Source organism: Carlito syrichta, unplaced genomic scaffold, assembly GCF_000164805.1.
Source record: "Carlito syrichta isolate Samal-C Ts95f unplaced genomic scaffold, Tarsius_syrichta-2.0.1 Scaffold304533, whole genome shotgun sequence".
NCBI lineage: Eukaryota > Metazoa > Chordata > Mammalia > Primates > Tarsiidae > Carlito > Carlito syrichta.
In genome coordinates this window covers 51,021-73,441 of record NW_007248629.1, presented here as the reverse complement: position 1 = coordinate 73,441, position 22,421 = coordinate 51,021, and the positions used below count along the sequence as shown (strand labels likewise).

The 22,421-nt window shown below is 46.7% G+C and overlaps 1 protein-coding gene across 2 annotated transcripts in view; it reads left to right on the top strand.

Moving 5' to 3' along the window:
• MTMR2 (myotubularin related protein 2) overlaps positions 1-22,421 on the top strand; it is a 67,057-nt gene that overhangs the window by 32,602 nt on the left and 12,034 nt on the right. For both annotated transcript variants that reach the window (XM_008060138.1, XM_021713417.1), the window contains 8 exons: positions 945-1,020; positions 5,373-5,467; positions 5,621-5,731; positions 7,834-7,935; positions 9,240-9,323; positions 17,982-18,131; positions 18,858-19,046; positions 22,072-22,257. In XM_008060138.1, the coding sequence (XP_008058329.1) occupies positions 975-1,020; positions 5,373-5,467; positions 5,621-5,731; positions 7,834-7,935; positions 9,240-9,323; positions 17,982-18,131; positions 18,858-19,046; positions 22,072-22,257 (963 nt within the window). In that variant the 5' untranslated portion in view covers positions 945-974. The remainder of the gene's footprint in view (positions 1-944; positions 1,021-5,372; positions 5,468-5,620; positions 5,732-7,833; positions 7,936-9,239; positions 9,324-17,981; positions 18,132-18,857; positions 19,047-22,071; positions 22,258-22,421) is intronic.

Sequence of the window (22,421 nt, the reverse complement as noted above, 5' to 3'; positions counted from 1 at the left end):
GCCTTTTCATTTCTTGCCTTCCATCCTTCTGTGAGGTCTCCAAGTCTGTTCTTCGGGCGTCGGGACGTCCAGACTGAAGCTAACTCAGCACTTCTTTGGAAAGCCCCTTTGCTCTGGTGCCGGTCCGGGCTCGAGAGCAGCCCGGTGGAGGAGGGCCTGGCTCTGCTCTCCTGGTCGCTGCCCTTCTCCTGCCCCCAGGCTCTGGCTTCGGCAGCCACGCGATGGCCGTGCCTGGCTGAGTGGGGAACAAGGTCAGCTGAAGGTCTCTGTGGTGTCCCCGAGGGCGGTGGCATTGGGCAGCCGAGGGCGACCCTGGAGCCGGAGGGGAATCCCTGCGGTGGTGAGACCGAGGTCAGCTCTAGTCGTCGGTGCGCGAGGGCGTCGCGGGTGGGGTGAGGGGAGAAGCGGGTCTGGGAGTGCAGTGCGGTGTCTTGTTTTTTGTGTATGTCAGCATCGCTTCTAAACTCCCTGAACCTCGAACACACGTGCGGACTGTCGATGCACTGTGGCCTCTCAGCAAGGCTGGTGGAGAGGGAGTGAGTGGGCTTTGGGTCCGCTGCCGCTGTCCTTCGTGTCAAGCCTCTGACACTTCAACTGTGTGATCGTGAACTGGCTACAGGCCGCACTGGCCTCTTCCTCCTCACCGAAATGAGGGTGTAACATCTCTTGCATTGTAGGCTGTGGTAGGATTCAGTGCAAACGTGTAATTTTGCGTATGAATGTAAAGTGCCTTAATATACATCAGGCTCTCAGGGGGAATGCTTTCTAGAACAGTAACTTCAGTTGTTAAACATGCCAGCACTGTGGTTTTTATAATTTGACTTAAAGCAGAACATGTGATACGATGTCATAACTTTAAATAAGAGCACACACACTCAGTTGGCAATGGAGTGAAAAATGAACCTCTGAGTTAAAAAAGGTTTCTTTTCTCCCCGCTTGTGCAGGTCCTGAGGGAGGCTAACAAATTAGCAGAGATGGAAGAACCGCCCTTGCTTCCGGGAGAGAACATTAAAGACATGGGTCTGTAATGGCGTTTTCTGTTTACTTTCCTTCTGCTTTGTGGCGTGCAGACTGCTCCGGGCTCTCACTCAGCGCACAGAGGCCAGACTGGCCGGCGGAGGGGACAGCCAGTGCACCTCCTGGCAGCCTGGCCCCTGCGGCCTTCTCGGCCTCCAGTGTTTTCCACGGGCCTAGGCCAGACCTGCTGCTGGCATTCGCGCTGGACACACGTGCACTGAATTTTGCTCTGCTTCTTCTCTGGTTCGTTTTACTTTCTTTGAAAGTGGGTGGCTTCTTTTTTCAAAGCTCCTGCTGAATTCTGTGAAGGAAAATTTCATGATTTTGAATGACTGTTCAGTTGCTGGGCTGCCTAGATAAAAGCTTTGAGTTGCCACTTTACACAAGTAACTTCATTTCAAAACAGCTCCCCTGTTTTCCTCCTTTATGTTTTTTTTCGCTGAATAAACTCAGGTCAGTTTTTTGGACGAAATACTTCTTCACTGCAGCTATTTTTATGCAGGCGTCTTTCTCTGTCCAGCCCACTGCTTATAATATGGACTGGAAACTGAAAACAAGGATAAAAGCTGTGTTTCTGTCCTTACAGTTTTGCGTTGTTTCATGTGTGACAATCTACACGATTCTTCTGCATTCTGAGACATGACATTATGGAGTGGGAGAACGAAGACAGTGATTTCTTAATGTGGATGCCATCTTGCACTTTAGTATTCATCGTAATTTTTAAAAGGATTTTAAATGCTGAATTTTACTGGGCTAGGTGTCATTTCCTTGGGTAAAAATAAGCAGGCCAAAGAGGGAGTGGTGGGTGGCTGTCACCTTCTAAATTTAGCTCCTTGCACTTAGTGTGGTGTTTGTCTCTTCTTGCTTTCAACTCTTGATCGAATGGCCTCCCAGGCTTTTGTCCCCAGTTAGCCTGTGTGTACACCGAGTTCTCGATCTGCTGAACTACTGAGCTAGTGTATTCAGCACTGGCAGTTGAGTAATGGCAGCAGTTACAGTTACTGAGTGCTGACCGTCTCGCCTGCCAGTCCTCAGAGTAACGTTCTGAGAAGGGCGTCCGCCCCATTGTGTGGGCGAGCCGATGAGGCTGTGCTGAGCACGGGGACAGGTTCTCTTTTCTTCCTCTGAGCCGGATGCCACGAGCAGCCGTGATGACACACGGCCTCAGGAAAGGCGTCCAGGTGACCCTCGTCGCACTTGCTGGCTCCTCTTCTTTTTGGCAGCCCCTGCCAGGGCTGCACTCTCAACCTGGGACCCTTTTCCCAGGAGGGGACAAGGAGAGGGGAGAGTAAGACTCAGGAGGCACTGGAGAGGGAGACTAGGGCCCGGCCTCTGTGGGCAGGCCCGCTTTCCTTCCCCGTGTCTGCATCTGGTGAGGCTCTTCTTCACCTCACGCACTGGGTCCTCATTCTTCCTGCCTCAGGGACGTGTCTCGGGGACGGCTCCGCGCCTGCTCCTCGGCTCGTCTCTCTCCATGGCCTTGGGGACTTTCCTTCCCTGCCTTAGAGTCTGGCTTTGGGGGGGGGGTCTCTGCTCAGATCGCATGCTCCCATGCACGCTGTTTGTATATATTTGTTCTTCCCATCAGTGTGTATTTTCAGTGACATTTCAGCATTCCTCACGGCAACCATTATGGATTCTCTTTTCTGATCTTAGTGGAATCTTGAGAGGGTTAGTAAATCTAAGAACTTGTGGTATTACTAGGCGGTATTATTTCAGAATTTAGAGGAACAGCAAATATGATTTTTAAAACATGCTAATTTAAAATCATCTACACAAACTTGATTATTTTGCAGTAATTTAAATTTAATAGCAAAAAGTAAGGCTAAGATAAACCTGCATATATTAATTCACATACAGAAGACCTTGGGGCTTGGCTCGGTGGCTCAGCCAGTCATTCTAGCACTTTGGAAGGCTGAGGCAAGTGGATTGCCTGAGCCCGCAGGTTTGAGACCAGCCCGGGCAACTCAGTGAGACCGCGTCTCTATAATAAAACAAAGAATTAGCCGGGTATGGTAGCACATGCCTGTAATTCTAGTTACTTGGAAAGCAGAGGCAGAAGGCTCGCCGGAGCCTGGCAGGTTGACGCTGGGATGGTCGTGAGTGTGCCCCTGCACTCCAGCCTGTTTCTTGTGTGAGCAGAAACTCGAACTCAAAAAAAAAAAAAAAGATCTTGGATTGATATAGATTTATTTTTTAAAAAGTTAAGGCAGCCTGGACATAGTAGCTCACGCCTGTAATCCCAGGACTTTGGGAGGCCGAGGTGGGAGGATTACTTGAGCACAGGAGTTTGAGGCTAGGCAACCTTGTCGCTACAAAAATAAATAAGTAAATACATAGCCAGGCAAGGTAGCACGTGCCTATAGTCCCCGCTATTTGGAAGGCTGAGGCGAAAGATCACCTGAGTCCTGGGGTTTGCGGCTGCAGGGAGCCGTGATTGTGCCTTTGTGATAATCCAGCCTGGGTGGCAGAGTCAGACTCCAACTTAAAAAAAAAAAAAAAAGAATTAAAGCCATGTTGGAAATGTCAATAGAGTAGTCCTCGCCACATCAGGAGTGGAGACGTTCCGACTGCAGTAAGTTGCAGGAGACAGAGGGTGAACAGACTGTGCCGAGCCAGTGGCTTGCTTAGCTTAGCCGTAGCGAGGAGGACGCAGGGTGTGTGGAAAGAACTTGGAGTCTTTAGTCAGGGGAGCTGGGTTTAGGCCTTCCTCAGAAACAACTTAGTTTGCTTACTGAGCTCTGACACTCACATCTAAGAATTGTAGACAGTTGTATTCCTGCACTTGTGGGTTGTTTAGACAGCTAAATGAGATTTGTGAAAAGCCGTTTGAAAACGCTGCCATGCTGGGTGGCCAGTGCTGGTGGTTGTTGCTGTCGTTTGTCAGCTTCCTCGTCACTTGTGTTCTTCCCTCTACTCCTGTTCAGCATAATTTTCAGCGTGACAGCCTGTGGAGGAACGATGGCGGAGGCAGAACCCAGACCAATGATAATCGTAATGTGGGTGGACAGCCTGGCATCTGGGTGATACTTTGGATTTCAAGGCACTTTCACGTGTATTAACCTCATGATTTGGTTCAAGAGTGACATGTCCTGTGGTGGGATATGAGATCGATGTTACTTGCGTGAGAAAAAACTGAGTCTGGAAGGAATCTAGACATGTTCTTAGTAATGTTAAATAAAGTTTTCCTAGTTGAGGTAGAAATTCACAAGGGGAAAAATGTGTCAGAACAAGTTTGTGAATCTTCATGTCTTGGTGGGTTTATTAAATTTCAAAAGCTTCCCTCTAAATGAAACATGCATCGTAAACAACGATTGAAAAATGGAGCTCATACTTGAGCATCCCCCAGGAACTCTTCGGAAGGTTGGAGATACTGTTAAAAGACCGTTCTCATTTCAAATTCCCTACAGAGCATTCGGTCCCTCGAAGTGAGGAAGGAGCAGCAAAGTCAGGAAGTTGCACTGCCTTGCGAGACAGAGGTCATGGCCCCTCTCTGCCCAGAAGCCCCCGAAAGGCTCTTAGGAAGTTGTTGTGGCACAGACTTTGACCTTACTTTCTTGGAATGTGAAGATATTTTTTAATCTGCTGACTTGCTGCATTAATGACAAAGCAGGAATCGATGAATATTTGAGATGCAGACATCTTGTATCGGGCATGATGAGCTCTGCCACTGCAGACCATATTTTGAACTGGTGGCTGCTGAGTTATCCTACTTACTCAGTGAAGGCATGATTTAAGAAGCACAGGCCAAAGTTCATTGTCTGTCGCTGATGCTTCTCATGATTATTTCTTTACAAAGTTGGCTATCGATTGCTTGATCAGGAATATAACAACTTCTTACACAATTATTTTTCTAAGAAAGTACGTTTTATTTTACCTACAATATTTTCCCCAGAAACATAACCAGATGAGGAGTTTCGGCTGTAATATGTTTGGATACTGTATGCTTAAAAGACAGTTGACAGACTGGACTGTGGCCCGGAGAGGACCAAGAAACTGCGATGAGATGAGCGGTGGCTGTGCCTTGATGCTTCTGCTGCTGTTAGCACCCTGCCACCCTCCACTGCAGCCACCACGCCTACTCCATTCCCCTGCAGTGGGGGCCATCTTTGTTTCCGTTCGTTCTGTCTCAGCAGAAGAGACGTCCTCCCCCTTGTCAGTCCCTCCTGTTCCATTTTACATTCCTTCCCCAGACGAGTGCAGGGTTGGAAGCTTGACTGTTAGAGATGAGGTCTCTTGGAACCATTGATTCTGGGACTTTAGCATAAATTAGACTGGCAGTCATTTTATAAGATGAGAAAGCAGTTTTTAATAATACACATGTATAGTAAACTGTGGACTTCTTGCCTTTTCAGCCAAAGATGTCACTTACATATGTCCGTTCACCGGTGCTGTGCGAGGGACTCTGACTGTCACGAATTATAGGTTATATTTCAAAAGCATGGAACGGGTAAGATTTGGGGAAGATCTTTGTATATACATGTCTGTGCTGTTGGCACCCAGTGTTACTCATTTTTGGTCATTTCTGATGACAATTTTCATCAGCTGTAACTGGACACTGTCAGCTCCTTGGTTTTCATTGCTTTTTCTTCCCTTCCTTTAGGACCCTCCATTTGTTTTAGATGCTTCTCTTGGAGTGATAAGTCGAGTAGAGAAAATCGGGGGCGCTTCTAGTCGAGGTGAAAACTCTTACGGATTAGAAACGGTGTGCAAGGTAAATGTTCTCAAATGTATGTGATGCTCTGTGGTTTGAAAAACTTGGGGTAAAATAGAGCCTGTGTTTGGAAACTGGTTTCCAATATATCCAGTGGATTTTGTTTCGAAATGTCATCCAAGTAGGAAACCAAAGTTTAGTAGTAATAGTAAAGGTGGTTCATGAATTAGACTTAATTCTTTTGAGCCCAGTTCAGTCTACATAGTTTGATATACACACAAGTTCATAGCAACTTATTTTTATAAAGACCATCTGTGATGTGCATAGGACAAAGTAGCTTGCAGGATACAAAGTCATTTCACAGTCATTATTTCCATTTAAGCCTCTTAAAGTCCTGTCAGGTAGGGATAGTGGACAGTATTACCTTAATTCACAACTTAGAGACAAGGCTCTGAGCAGTTAAGGCAAAGTTCTTTATGGTGGAAGACTAGATGTGTGATATATTTGTCTTTACCTGTCTTTTGTATTTCTAGTTCTCGTAATTTTTCTACTTCTGAAACAGTGGTGGGCCTTCTATATTTTCTTATCCACGGCACTCTTTCAATGCACGGATACTTGAGTGAAACTTAGATTGTTCCATTTTGCCATCAACCAGAGGTACTTGGCACCCGGTGCCTCTGGTCGAGGCTGCTGCGCTCCTCTTTATGGCCCTGCTGCCCCACACACATCGCCGTGCTTGGTCTCACTGTTGCTTTCCTTGGATGTTCTGCCAGTGCCAACAAGTACAAGAAACAGCACTCGTGTAATTCTTTCTGGGTGATGCAAGACACTTTCTTAAGCTAATCTTAGGAGCTTCGTGAATCTGGTTTCCAAGCTGTTGACTGAGTGGTTATTTGCCTGGTTGTTCAGTGCAGTCAGAAGGGCTCTGTGAGGGTCGTCACTGTCAGCCATGTGTCGAGCCCAGTTTCCTGACCCTTTTTCTGTAGAGTTAAGTGGAGCATAGCACGGAAGAAGATGTGAAAGAGGATGACTTTGAATTTTAATCATTTTAAATATAATATTTTCCATGGAACAAGACCACTGCCAATAAACCCAAATATTTGTCAGGTCCTGCTATGACTGCTTTCAGAGAGCTCTGAGGTTAAGAACGCTTCTAGTTATAAGGATATTTACTGAGGATAAGCAGTACGTCAGCTTAGCTTCCTGTGCGTATTTCTTTTAACAGATGGTAAAGCTGACATTCTGGTTTTGGATGCGACTTGTAATACACTCTTCTACTTATTCTGGCACTGTAGGTGTGTTGTGGTAGAATGTCTTTGTGTTTGCCTTTACAAAGTCAGGCATAATAAAGCTGTTTTGAATTCAGCCTTGTTTAAGATATTTAAAGAATGTAGGATGTCTTGAAATTATTCTTAAGTTCCATTTTTCTCCCAAGTGCTGTGATATTATTAGTAAACAGAACATGAATATCTGCGCTCAGCTGAGCATAGAGAATTGCTCGAGGACAAATAACGGCAGGTGGGCTGGGTCTTCAGACCCCACGATAGAGCCTGGATGGCATCATCAAACCGAGAGCATCAGTAGGTGCGGAAGAACTTGAATGTGGCGCGAAGGAAGGAAGACCTCCAGGCAGGCTGGGGTTCTGTCGGCCTCGCGGCAGGGGCTTGCAAGAAGAGGCCCAGTGCAGATGCACCCTGGCTGGGAGAGAAGCAGCAGGGTGGTCGCCACATGGTTGGAAGGGAGGGCACAGGCACCATAGTGCTGCGAGTCAGTTTTTGTGAGTAGGGTACCTCATGGCGAGATAGACTTCATAGGGAGAGGACGTGTGCTGAGGGTGTGTGTCCGTCACGACATCAAGCTTCAGATGCAGTGTCTGAACCCCCAGGGCTTCCATCAAATGTGCCTGTCTTGCGTCCATAAGCATTGGTAAATTTTCTGTCCTCTGAATTCTGTGTTGTATTAGAGTGCTTCATGTTTTTTTTTTAATTTCTTTCAATAAACCATTATAATTTTCCTAACTCTGGGAGCTACTGTCTGATTTATTTTAGTAACCCACATGCATAGATCTTAACATTTTACAAGATAGTTCTAAGTAACCTTACTTGTTCATTAAATAAAAAATGAATAAATAATTATTAACTTGAATGCCAAATCTTTTCTAGGACATTAGGAATTTACGATTCGCTCATAAGCCTGAGGGGCGGACGAGAAGATCCATATTTGAGAATCTAATGAAATATGCATTTCCCGTCTCTAATAACCTGGTAAAATGTTTTCTGTCTTTGGAATATCAGTATTCTAATTATTGATGTAGTGTAGAGGCTTGTCTAGGCTGTCTAGAATCTCTGCGTTTACATCATTGCCTTGACATTTAATCAGATGTATAGTATGGGTTTAATCTAATCTCTTAGACCAGTTTCTTTAGATATGAAATAAGGAGGCTGGGCTGACTGATTTCTGAGGTCCATTCCAGCACTAACATTCATGAAAAGCTTATGTGGTCTTTGTTAGGATTTGAAATCTCCTTTTTAATTGGGAGCTGGCAATCAGGACTAGCAGTCTGGGAGAGAAGGGTAGCCAAACTGAGTTCCTGCTGTGTGCTGTGGTGGTCGATGCAATTTATCCCTGCTTTAGAGATCAAATCAACATTAGGCAAGCAATGAACTTGAACTCAGGGTCATTGCTAACAGGAAGGAGAACTTGGAGTCAACACTGGTCTTCTGACTCCAGTTCAACAATAGTTTCATAACAGTTGAACAGAATATTGTTCAGAAACAATAGTTGTTTCTGCTGTTTTGTCTAAAAAATTGATATTTTTGAAACACAGGTGACGTGTCAAAAATAAAAAGCTTATTAAGTGTGTTTTTGGAAATTTCAGATAAACTTTGTAGCTTCTTAACTGCTGGTATCTGTGATGTCAAACTAGTTAATTGTATCAGAAGATGCCTTTTTTAATGTCATGTTTTCATCATTTAGAAGTATGCCTACAGCCGGGCTCAATGGCTCAGCCTGTAATCCCGCGCCTTGGGAGGCTGAGGTGAGTGGATTGCCTGAGCCCATGGGTTCGAGACCCGCCTGGGCAACTTGGTGAGACCTCATCTCTACAATAAATCAAAAAATTAGCCAGGTGTGGTAGCGCGCGCCTGTAGTTTCAGCTACTTGGAAGGCTGAGGCGGAAGGATCGCCGGAGCCCAGTGGGTCGAGGCTGCGGTGGCCAGGAGCGGCCACTGCACTCCAGTCTGGGCAACAGAGTGAGACTCCAACTCAAAAAAAAAAAAAAAAAAGTATGCCTACAAAAACTATCAGAGATATCTGAAGGAAATATGATATTTTGATAAGTATTGTTGGTGGTACCTGTGCTTTTGTGTGTGTTTGAAAACATATGTGAGAGACAATAAACTTTCAACATTATAAAAACTAAGACAACAATATAAAAAAGAATGCTAATATAAGACATTTTGGTAGATATGTAAATGAAATCAACCATGGTTATGTTAAGGATACATTTTTGATTTATTACTGTCTTAAATGTCTTTTTTAGCTATTAACTTTGTTTACTTATTCGTAGCCTCTTTTTGCTTTTGAATACAAAGAAATATTTCCTGAAAATGGGTGGAAGCTATACGACCCTCTTTTAGAGTATCGAAGGCAGGTATGTATTTCTTTTCTTCCAGCTTTAGTATTCTAAATTCCCTTCATTACAGAGAAAACTTCGTGGGTAGAAGTAAGCAGCCATATGGAGGACTGTTTTGTCTTTGTTTTTGGTGAATCAAGGCCAGTCCTGATGGTTGAGCCGCCTTTCATTTTCTTTGAACTGCTTTTCACAACATGCCAGTGATCTTTTGTGAATCTTTACTTATTTGAGCTTACATCAGTTTATTTAAAAAAATGTTTAACAATTTTAAGGATAAAAATAAGACGATAAGTATATTAAGTTTTCATATTGTTATATGGCATTCAACACTATTCACTCAGGTTTTTCTTTTCGGGGTATTCTGTAGTTTGATTCTGAAAAATGTTTCAGTAATTTTGTTGCTTGCCACTTAGCTTCATATAAAACTTTGAGGGTTTCATGTCTTGGGAGAGGACCAGCGGCGCTTCCTGTGATGCGGTGCTGAGGACAGCATCGTTTCACTTTGGCCGGTAACCACAGCAGGAGTATGCCCTCTCTGTGTTGCTGGACTCCTGCCACCTTTTCTGTTATTTTGGGTGCAGATCAGAGTGCATCTCCTGTTGCGGCTTCCCCGGGACTGGCCGCCCTGCTTTGGTCCACTCTGATGTGATGAGCTTGCTGGTGCGCGCTGGCCCCCTGCTCCTCCATCTTTCCGCTGCGACGGTTCGCTTTGCATTTTGTCAGCAGTGTCACCCGCTCTTGGAGGAGTCATGTCTTGCTTCCCGGGTGTTCTTTGCACTCCAGGAGGGAAGGTACTAAGCCCGGTTTCCGCCGCGGTACTCTTGGGATGGGCACAGTGCCTGACCCGCAGTAGACAGTGGCCAGCTGAGGGAGGGAGCGCCTTGTGCTCACGGCGTGTGCTCAGAAGTGCTTGCTGGCCAACAGGTCTTCCGCAGAGATGGGCTTCATTTGCCAAAGCACGTATGTGGTGGACATTCAGGCCAGGCTTTTTCTTAAGCGTCTCAGAAATAATAAGCCATTTGATCTTCATAATAATTCTGTGAGGTAGGTACTCATGTTCTCTGCACATCATATGAATAAACTGAGCTGCAGGGACATCGAGTCATCTGTCCAAGGCAACACAGCTACTAAATCTGAGAACCAGGCTCTGAGCCACACTCTTCACCATTACCCTGTATTTTTTTCCAAGATTAAAGTAATTTATTTTAAACAAAATTGGGGTCAGAAGTGGTGGCTCACGTCAGCACTCTGGAAGGCCAAGGCAGGAGGACTACTTGAGCCCAGGAGTTTTAGACCAGCCTGGGCAACATAGTGAGACCTTGTCTCTACAAAAAGTCAAAAACAGTTAGCCGGGTGTGGTGGCACACATACGTAGTTGGGGGCATGAGGTGAGGGGACTGCTTGAGCTCAGGAGTTCGAGGCCCTTGAGGCCATGGGAGCTGTGATTGTGACACTGCATTCTAGTGTAGGAGACAGAGTGAGACTCGGACTCAAAGAAAAAGCTGGAGTTTTGCTGCTGAAAGACTGTCACTTCTTATAGAGAAAATTGTCCATAGTAGCTGTAATCAAGATTTATTATAGCTGTTGTGAAGAAATATGTATATTTGTATTAATCTAGTAATTGGAAGAATAAAATTTAAAAATTGATGGTAATCATAACTAATAAGGACACTGTAAGACTAAGGACAGCGTCTACAAATCGCGTTTGCACTTTGTTTCTATGCCTACTGTGTGGTAGTTTGGAACCACATGAGTTTCTGTGGATAGTGAGGGAGTTGGTAATAGGGAGACTCAGGTGGCCTCCTGGAGCAAGGGGTGGAAAGAAAAACCTTCTTGGTTGGAGGGTCTGGTGACCAGCCTCTGTGTATTTTGACCCTTTGGGGTAAGAGTGAGCTGGAATTAAGTCACATCTTGACTAGTCAGGGAGCCTAGATGTGCACAGCTTGGATTTTCTGGCAAACGCAAGAGGAAAGCGGGAGACGGGCAGAGGTTATATTTGAAGTGGTCCGCTGGAAGTCTTCTCACACTGTTGGAAGATATCCATCTGCAGAATCAGCAAGGTCAGTGTTAAGACAGGGAAAGACGCTCACGTCTAGACACCTCACATGGCGCCGTGGGCTGTCAGAAGCAAAGAAGTCTGAAAACAGCTAGGAGAAATGGTGGGTCATTCAGAGACACAGAAGTTAGACAAGCAGGAATGGACGCCCAAAGACTGTGATTTTTATCTTTAGTGTGCTGAAATAAAATAGCACCAGCTGAGAATTCTGTACCCAGTGAATGCATCCTTCAGTATAAAGGTGAATTAAAAAATGCTTCAGACAAACAAGATGACTTCTGTGACCCCCACATACATGGGGCTTTCTCTCCCCGGCAAGCCAGCAGTCAGTTCTGTACCAGACACCCACTGGGTGTCCCCCGGTTCAGTTCCGACACCACCCACCTGGCCGTGGTGTCGGAACACCAGCTTGCGAGTTTGGGCCCCTGGAACTGACTGTCTTCAAGTTGGGGTTCCCATGACCACCGCTTCGAGTGGGATTAATTTGCTGGAGCAGCTCACGGAACGGAACACGTTTACCGGTGGCTTGTGGAGGATGTTTATGGATGAAGAGATGCACAGGGCGAGGCCGTGAGGAGCTGCAGAGCTTCCAGACCCTCCCTGAGCATCTCCCGGGAGCCTCCATGGTCGGCCGCCTGGAAGTTCTCGTGGGCCTTCGACGGGGACATCACTGGAGAGGCGTGACCGAGGCAGGCGCAGCTGTCTGTTCGGGTTCTTCTCGGCCTCTCTGTGTGGCGCTCCTTCCTCCAGGGATGAAGACCTCACGACTCCCGGTCAGACCAGCGTCCTGTCTTGGGCAGGTGAAAAGAGGGCAGGAGAAGGCCAGAGGGAAAGGGGGCGGGGCCGGGGGGAGAGGTTCTTTTCATCATAACGAGACTGGAAGTTAGGAATCAGGATCTGCCGATGAAATACACACACACACACACACACACACACACACACACACACACGTAGAAACCTACGTGTAGATTTATAGATCCGTATGTACATAGACATCATAGTCAGTGAGTCACCACATCAAGAGATTGAGCGGGATTCAGGCTTGAAGTGTGTGCTTAGAGTATTGTCTTCCTGCCTTCCTCACTGCACGCTTCTTAAAGAGTTCCTATGCCAGAACTCCTAACTGCACTGTCCCTCAGCTGTTCTTTTCTCTATTCGTAACTTCCCTCTTATCCACTAAGCTTTCTTGAGAATTTAAGTCTTAGACGTATTAATTATTTCTTGGTGAACATTAGGTTTGAAATCCAAATTTTTGTAGAATTTAAATATAAAAATCCTTAAGCTGGCCAGGTTTGGTGGCTCAGCCTGTCATCCCAGCACTTGGGGAGGGTGAGGTGAGTAGACTGCCTGAGCCCACGGGTTCGAGACCAGCCCAGGCAACTTGGCGAGACCTTATCTCTACAATAAAGCAAAAAAATTAGCCAGGCGTGGTAGCACGCGCCTGTGGTTCCAGCCACTTGGAAGGCTGAGGCGGAAGGATCGCCGCAGCCCAGCAGGTCGATGCTGGGGTGGCCGTGAATTTGCCTCTGCACTCCAGTCTGAGTGACGGAGTGAGACTGCAACTCACAAAAGAAAAAAGAAATCCTTAAACTGTTGCTTCTGTGTTTAAGTCTCATTGCATTTTAATTATTCATTTTCCAATTTACTGAGGTTTTTGTCTCACAAAGCCAGGAAGAATGACAACCACCTGGAAAACCAAAGACACCTAAATGATTTGAAGCTGAGTCTGTGACTCTAATCACACATGGTAAGGGACATTTAAATTGCTCAGTTCCATGATAACATCAATTGACAAAATCTGAAATGGAATACAGGATAAATGGAAGGCAACTGAAAGCCAAGAGTATGCAAGTAACATCGTAAGATTTATTAATCCAAAAATCCAGATCCGAGTCAGGTGGTGAAGCAACCAGGAAATCTCACAAATGTCTTGAGAAATTGTAAAACCGAGGACTCCTCTTTGTGACTCTGGGCAGATGCTGCTGTATGTCCCAGTGGCATTTGTCAGAGAACTTTGGAAAGCAGGTGAGGTCACTGGGACCAGAGAAAATAAATACATTATTATTAAACAGAAAAAACAAGTTACCTGGCAAACGAATAACTACATCCACCCAGAGAACTCTGGGCTAAGGGGATGTGGCAGGAAGGACAGAGCGTGGCACTCCACACTGAATGACACGGATGCTTTCATGGTCTGGACACGCAGGATGAACTTGTTGGCTTTTTATTTCTGTAGCAGCCGGAACGTTGTCTCTGAGTCAACTAAGTTGAGTGTAACGGAGAGGACACTGTCTGTAGTTAGAAGCATTAGTTTTTTCTTTTCAGGGGGGATAACTTTTAAGTGTATTACAAAAGAAAATGAAAATGATCTCTTAAAATGTAAAAGTAAAGATAAAGCATCAGAGTATTCCGTCGTTTCCCCACTTAAATTAACAAACAAAAAGGAAGTGGTAATACTTGCACTCTGTAAAAAGGGTGTACTGTACACTGAGAGGTAGGTTTCCTTCCGAACAGCCCCTCCACCCAGCCAACCCTTTGGGAAATACTGTCACTGGCTTCCCGCATATCCTTCCAGAGATTTTATGCCCACAGAGTACACTGCATATTGTGTATGGGAGCATATCGTGCACACGATTCTGTGTCTGTTTTCATGTAATATGTTTTGGAGATTTTACATCTCAGAACATGCAGATGTTTCCGGGTCTTTTAAATTGAGGTAATCACTCACCACAAGATTTGCTGTTTCAAAGTCCACTGGTTTTTAGTATATTTAAGAAGTTGTACAGTTTTCGCCGCACTCTAATTCTAGGACATTTAGAAGACTTGGCTTTGAATCTTAGCTCTAGCTCTTACTCTCACTTGGGTGTGGGCTCTTCAATGAGTCATTTATGTCACAGTGCCTTCCCTTTTTGCTTGATGATGGATACTGCTTTATGGGAGTGTTTGAAGGATCAGTGACATACAGGAAGGTACTTTGTAAATGATAAAACTCTATCCAAGTTATTATTATATTTATTACATTCTAAAGCTTAGAAAACGGAAACGACTGATTAGCGTTATCATGTGTTATCACTAACACAAAAAGTGAAAGCCACATAAATTCAATAGACCTCTATATAATAGTGCTAAAATACATTAGACTGTATCTTTTAAAAAATGGGCAAAGCTATTAATAACCATTTAAGTCTCTAATATAAGAGAGTGCTTCCTTAATTTACCCTTGAAGTATACATAGTATATAGTGATTATACAGTGGACCCTGGAGTTTGTAAATGAGGTCAAGAAAAACCAAGTCATCAGTAAAATTCAGTATAAAGACAACGAGCATGGTCTTCTGCAGAAATCTCAGTGCATGTACCTTACAGGTAGATGCAGTTGCTTAAGAAACTTGGAAAATGCCCAAGTTCGGCCCAAGAAAACAGTTTGTTCTCAGAACTGGAATACAGGTGACTAAGGAAAGCCACACCCCTATTAAACTGGTTAGAACTTGACCAGTGGACACATTAGCTGGAGGGCAGTGATTTGCATGGAGAGTGGAATATAGGCCCAAGAGCAGCAGTCATGAGCGCATCTTGAGTGCTGTCTAAAGAGAGAGTGAGGACTGGCCCACCCCAGTATCCTACCTGAAAGACCGTTTCTTGAGTGGAAGTGGGTGTGCCCCTTTATCCAAGCATGAGGGGGGGACAATAGCCTTTGAGGTAACTTAAGTCAGTGGTTCTTGTCCCTGCCCCACCCTGCTGCCTGCCTAAAGCATGTGACACTCCCAGATGGGAGCAGTGCTTCTCCTGTTAGTGATTGTTCAGGCATACGGGAGGAAGTGGGGGGGAGAGAGGAGTGTCTTTCTGGGTTAGGTACCCTAGGATCTCAGATGGAGGCTTCTGCAGGTACCCAACCCTCTTAGCTCGGACTTCATGTCCTAAGAAACTTCAGAAACTAACATTGCTTCTTATGGCAGCTCCCCGTGGTTCGTCCAGTTCACACAGGATCTACTAAATACCAGTAGCTGGAGTATGAAACAGAAATACAGTTCTGGTCCCCAGAGAGTAGACTGACAACTACAGTGTGCCGTGGTAGACACTGATGGAGCAGGCGCCGAGGTGGGACAGCAGGAGCCATCTGGGCGCTGAGAGAAGGTGGGGACAGGCTAGACCACGGTGCATGCGGCCAGGGAGAACTGCCAAGGCTCTGCTGAGACTCCAGAGGGCCTTACATGAAAAGCAGGAGGGAGCCAAGGGTCGTTGGTCGGCAGAGGGGTGACAGGAGGCTTTTGCATCTGAAGGGATCACTGTGGAGGCATCTCGTGAGTGGAGCACAGAGGGACAGGACAGAAGTGACAACGGTCTGGATTAGGGAAGGGGCAGTGGGATTCCGGTAGACGTGAGCAAACCTGTGGCACTTCTGGAAGAAAAAGAACAGAACCTGGCCATTGGATGTGGGAGGCAAGCGAGAGGGAGACCCTAAAGATATTTAAGTTTCTTGCGCGAGTCCCACCCTTGATGCTTACCGGCTCACTGTACTTTTTATAACCGTGTGAGTATTGTTAAAAACTGCTGATTGTGCCTTTCCTTTACTTCTGGAAATAAGGACCTTATGACTGTCCAAACATCTAAGGCTGAGGAAAGCAGCAGGAAGGGAGGGCTGCGTATCACAGGGAGCACGCTGGGACCAGGCCAACCCCGTGGGCGGACCGGACGGAAAGCACCGCGAAGACGTGGCCCGGCCAGGGGCATGTAGCGCCGTGGGGAGTCTTTCCTCTCGCTCGCTGGAAGGGGATTCGCTCTACTTCAGAACGTTAAAATCCTCAGGGTGTTCGGCAGCAGCTTGCGAAGTACTGCTTTGAAGGAGAGCAGGCTCTGCTTTTTATGCGAGACTTTCGGTAACAGTTTAGTGAGCCGGGATAGCAAATATTTCTTGAGAAATAATGTACTCTTATGTAATAAGGATAGATTTGGATGTACATGGAATCGCTACCACTGCCTGATGTATAGCTCTGGTCAAGTTACAAGCTGTGCCATAGTTTCTTAGTCTATAAAATGAAGTTAATAAAACCTGAATACGGTAATGTGAGTGTTTATGTGTGTGTAAAGAGGCTGGCATAGTCCCTATACAGAGTAGATAAATACTTAATAAACATATTTCTACTATAATTTGGTTTCTTTTTCTGTTTGATAAGAATTTTCAGGGATCATAGAGTTTAGATTTTCTTAGGTCCAGCTATTTAATGTAATGGCTCTATTTTCTATATGATGGAGGATGGAAACGTTTCAGTTATCTTAGTAAGTAACTCAGTATGTGAAATAGCACACTAGTTATAGGATAGCAGATATTGACTGGGCGTAGTGGCTCACATCTGTAATCCCAGGACTTTGGGAGGCTGAGACAGGAGGATTGCTTGAGCCCAGGAGTCCCAGACCACCTGGGAACAGCAAGATCTCATATCTACAAAAAACAAATTAGCCAGTAGTGGTGGCATGCACCTGTAGTCCCAGCTACTCGGGAGGCTGAGGCAGGACACCTGAGCCTGAGAGGTCGAGGCTGTAGTAAGCTTTGGTCATGCCACCGCACTCCAGCCTGAGCAACACTGAGACCTCAACTTAAAACAAAAAAGGAGATATTGAAGAACCACTCAAGAGCTTAGTAAAATGGGTCTGCTTTTAGAAGCTTGTTTTAAGTGTTTCTCTTGCCTGTTGTCTGTTTTACTTTCCTTCTCTTGCTCTCTTGCTTTTCTGGTATGTTTTAGATGAACAGCATCCCTTCAGTCCTGCAGTGCAGGAGTGATCGGTGTCGTACAGCATTCTGGTGGACGCTTGGTTCTGCCCCTGGAATCTCTGCATAACTCCTTCGCAGCAGAGACAACCATCCAGTCAAACTGAATGAGACTGTGTTCCTTTTTAAGACAGGGAGCATCTGCAGCCTTAGTGTTTCCTTCCTTCCCCCTAGGTATGCTTAGCAGAGACCCACCAGCAATAGTTAGTGAATTAATAAGTCTCTTGGCATAAAACTGGGTGCCAAAATGGACACGCATTCCTACATTAGAATATCTGATCCTGAAAACCTGGTCAACAGAGGCAGACCGTAACTGGTCCAACACTCTAAGAGATCAGAGATGTTGAGTAGGATGGCTTCTGTCCCGGTGTCCTTTGAATACAGGGTCCCCAACCCCTGGGCCACGTAGCAGGAGGTGAGCAGTGAGCGAGTGAGCAAAGCTTCTTCACCTGTATTTACAGCCGCTCCCCATTGCTCGCAGGACTGCCTGAGCTCTGCCTGCTGTCAGATCGGCGGCGTTAGATTCTCGTGGAGTGTGAACCCTCCTGTGAACCGCCTGTGCGAGGGATCGGGTGGCAGCTCCTGATGAGAATCTGATGCCTGATGATCTGAGGAGGGGCCGAGGCGGCGAGGGAGTGCTGAGGGGTGGCTGCAAATACAGATCGACGTTGGCAGGGAAGTTTGACCACACATTCCCTCCATCCCCTGCCCCTGTCTGTGCAAAAGTTGTCTTCCACGACAGTTCTGTATGCAGCAACAGGGACAACCAGTCCCTGATGCCCAAATGGTCGGGGACTGCTGTTTTAATATTTTAGTTCCATAATAACTTGTCTTATGGCTCATTTTGTGCACAGGGACTTCCAAATGAAAGCTGGAGAATAACCAAGATAAACGAGCGGTATGAGCTTTGTGATACCTACCCTGCCCTCCTGGTCGTGCCAGCAAATATTCCTGACGAAGAGCTAAAGCGAGTGGCGTCCTTCAGATCCAGGGGCCGCATCCCAGTAAGTAGGAAACGTCGAGGAGGCTTTGCGCCCGCTTTTGTACTAATGCTGAGGTTAATGAGGGGATGGATGGATTCAAAGCAAAAATGTCGACAGCAGCAGGTCTTGTATGGAGATGTGGGAGAGCGAGTTATTTAGTACAATTAAGGCTGGAGGAAAGAGGTTCTAGCGCTGTCTGGGGAGTATGACAGAGGTATTAGACAGCCATACCAGAACTGCACGGCTCCTTGTTGGAAAACACAGCATTCCCCGTATGTTACGTATGACGTCTGTGTCTTGGCGTACATTCTTTAGTCATACCGATAAATGTGCTTTTCCTCTAAGAACACTGCACACATTTGTGGAGAATGGGGTCCTAGAAGGATCAGCTCAAATAATTTTAGGCACAAAGCTCGTAAGTTCTGTAGCTGGGCAGTTTCCTGAGAGAGAGAGGGGAGCTCACTTAGCCACGTCTCGGCCTGTTTTTCGAGAGGCGCTGCCCAGTCCTCCATGACTTCCTAGATCAGTATCCGACTAGAGGGTCCAACCACGTTTCCTCATGCCAGAGTCAGCTTGCAGGAAGGTGACGGCTCCTCCCGGGAGCCTCGGAGCTTTTCATGGCCAGGCCGTGATGTGAAAGGGTCGCTTTGCCGAGTACTGATTCCGAGAAGTCTCGTGAACGTTTGGGGGGGACACGTGCGGGACGCCGCGAGCACATGCAGGGTTGCGCCTTCTTCCCCAACGCAGGTTCTGTCGTGGATCCATCCCGAGAGTCAGGCCACAGTCACCCGGTGTAGCCAGCCCATGGTCGGCGTGAGCGGGAAGCGGAGCAAAGAGGACGAGAAGTACCTCCAGGCCATCATGGACTCCAACGCTCAGTCACACAAGATCTTCATATTCGATGCTCGGCCGAGTGTTAACGCTGTTGCCAATAAGGTGAGGTGGCCTCCGGGGACGGAGTCTGGCGACTGGCCCGCGAGTCAGCTGCGCTCGGCAGGCGCGGTGCGGCGAGCAGCTCGGGCTCGCAGTGGTGGCGACGCAGGGTCTGGTCCTGGCTCTTCCACCTCTTGGCGTGGTTTTGAGTGAGGGAGTTGTTCTTCTTAGACTCAGTCTGCTCACGGGAAGAGCGAGAAAAAGAATGGCGAGCAGAGCTGTCTTAGGAGTAAAAGTCACTTAGTAAAAAACCGCGTGTAGCCCCGTGCTTGCTTACGCAAGAACTCGGTGTTCAGGTCTTAGTTTCTTTCTCCCTTCGCAAATTTGACAACCAGCTGAGCGCGTGACCGACCCAAGGCCCCGAGCGCATGCCGCAGGAACAGTGACCCAGCGTCCTCAGCGGCCAGAGGTCGCGTCCTCTGACCGCACTCCGTCCAAGCAAGCTTTTCCCGATTTCTCCCGCAGAGTAGTCGTGAGCTCTGTGGGCTTCGAAATTCTGGCTCAGTTAACAAAACCCACCGCAGGAGGGAGGCGAGAGCCGGCGTGCAGCCTGGCCACAGCAGCCGGCGCCGTTCCTCGGAAAGCAGGCGTGGTTTTCACCGCACTCCCGTCGCAGGGCTCATGCGTTGTCTCCGCCGTCAGAGCCGGTGACGTTGGCTGTTCTCCCTCACACGTCTCTCCCTTCCACCTCTTGGTCCTGCAAGTGGCTGGCTGCATGCTGGGTGCTCACAGCCAGTGCGGCCCGGCTTCAGAGGCCCGTCTTTCTCGTCATCCTCGGGGGCCGTGTTGCCTGCGGTCAGCAAGTAGCCGGGGCTCCTGGGAGCAGCGTTCTCTGAGAACTCGCCTGCTGACAGCACTTGTGTCCTTTATGTTTGAAAGTCAGTTTTGCTGCCTATAAAGTCCTTGGCTTATCCTTGATTTTGAGCATCTTAAATAATTACTTCATTTTCTCTTGGCATAAAGTTTCAAAAAGTTTGATGATATGTTCCTTTTTAGTTCACGACTCTTTTTGCTCGGTGTCCAAAGGTTTTCTTTTTTTAGTCCAATTATTTTGCCAAAATATATCTTCATATTAGGTGTTCTGGGTTTGTATTCTCATGTATACATGTGTACTATTTCAACTTGGAATTTTCCATCTTTAAAAAATTTTTCACGAGTATTTCCTTTAATTACAGTTCTTCATACTCTGTCTCCTCATTTGGCTTTCTTCGTCAGGGACGCCTGATAATTTGTATGTTATGAACTCTTCGCTACCTCCTTATCATGGTCACTTTTTCTTATATTGTTTTTATGTTGCTCTGATTTTTTTGGTTTTTAAGACTTTCTTTTTCTTCATTTTAAAAGATATCTATTGGCTTTATTTGCTCTTATATTTCTTCTGTTTTAGTCTTCATTTCTGATGTCATTTTTAAAAAAATTTATAATTTGTTTCCCAGTTCTGTCCCTTCCTTCTGAGTTCCTCCAATTCTGATGTATGTTGTTTTTCATGGCTGACATTACTTCAAAAGTGTTTTTAGCAGATTGGAGATAGGAGGCTTTAGTTATCTGGGCACTGTCTGCGGGGGTGTTATGAGTGCTGCTCCTTCTCTTACTGTAGGGTGGCTTGTGTGGGATTTGACCTTCATCTTCTCCTGTTACTCGTTTTAGGGGAAATTCATTTTCCTGAACTTGTAAAAGGACGCATGGTTGAGTTGCAGCCATGGCACAGAAGCGAAGCACACCAGGAGTTAGAAGCGGCAGCCTCACGGAGCTTCCTTTGCTGATGGCATACGTCGTCACCTGGCTCTGTTTTAAGTGATCTTGGTGTGTGCTTGGTTTTATGGAGACAGAACTCATCTGCCATGAAAGCACTCTGAAAGTGCTCATCTTTTAAAGTGTGTATTTCTGTGTTTTGAGTACATTCCCAAAGTTGTGCAGCCATCACCATGACCTGGTTCCAGAGTGTTTTAATTCTGGGTTTCTGGGATAGGTTGTGTGGGGTTGCCACCACTGCTGGCTTTTTGGAATTTGTTGCAGCAAATCTGAATTACAAATCCTCCACCACTGACCACTCTTCCCACTTTTCAGAAATAATCCTTGTTAGCAGGGTTTCCTCTGCCAAAACGCCTCATTGTAGAGCCGTGCTGGTTATGAACCCAGACGACTGACCGTTCTCTCTGTGCCCACAAGGAAGACTGCGCTTCTGTTCGGATGGCGATTTTGTGTTGGTTGGGGGAGTCTCTTGTTTCCAAGGGATGAGTCGCACGATCACTTAGTTGTACCCGGCTGTATTTGCTGCTTCAGTAGTTTTCTAGTTTGCTTGTGTTAGGGCTCAAAGAGCTGTGAGTTCACATGTGAGTTATATAGAAGATAGAATATTTAGTCATAGAATATTAAAAGTCCAGAAAACGTAGCTGCTCCTTTCTCTCCATCGCTTGCTTTGAACATCAAATATTTTCTCATTTCGTGCTGTAGATACAGAATTAAGTCTCTGAGCACAGTGATGACAGTAGCATTCTGTGCTTCTGTACTTGTTCTGGCTTTTTATTTATTTTTGTGTTCTGTGTGTCTGTTTAAAATAATTTTGTGGCTAAAGTGGAAGCAAGGCATGGTGATTGCTAAAGAATTTACTTCACAAAGATTGAGATGAAACAAGGTGAAGAAGCAGGGGGGAAGCCATGTGGGAAGCCTGTGGTCCCTGCGTGTAGAACTTCCAGTCCGGGGATTTGAGCCAGTATGAAGGGACATCTTCTGTGGGAAATTATGCTTGGGCAGGATTTGAAATGCGGGCAGGGAAGATTTAGTGCTTTCAGGTTTGTGAATACCTTCTTGCACGTCTGGCGTGTCAGGGAGTCTGGGCAAGAGTGGGAGGTCTAGCCGGGTGGTGCAGAGCTGGCCCGAGCCACCCAGACTTTCTGTGGAGTTTGGTGGCCACCGTAGTGTGCACCATCTTGGATGCTACGGGGTACGCTGGGCCCCTTTTTGTGGATGTCCACACGCAGTGGTGTGCGCTTATTTGTCGTTTCTCACAACTTGCACCTGCTTGCAGGCCAAGGGCGGAGGCTACGAAAGCGAAGACGCCTACCAAAACGCAGAACTCGTGTTTCTGGACATTCACAATATCCATGTCATGAGAGAGTCCCTGCGGAAGCTGAAGGAGATTGTGTACCCCAACATCGAGGAAACACACTGGCTGTCCAACTTGGAATCGACGCACTGGCTGGAACACATCAAGGTGGGCACATGGGCCGTTTCCCAGCCGCCGGCTCTGGTAGCTGGAGTCGGCAGGGCGGCTCCTTTCTGAACGTGGAAAGCCGGGCCGCGCCTCTGCCGGCCGTGTACGAGCGCCCTCTGCTGGCCACTCGGGCCGGCCGGGCCTCCGGCTCCGCCCTCTCGGGT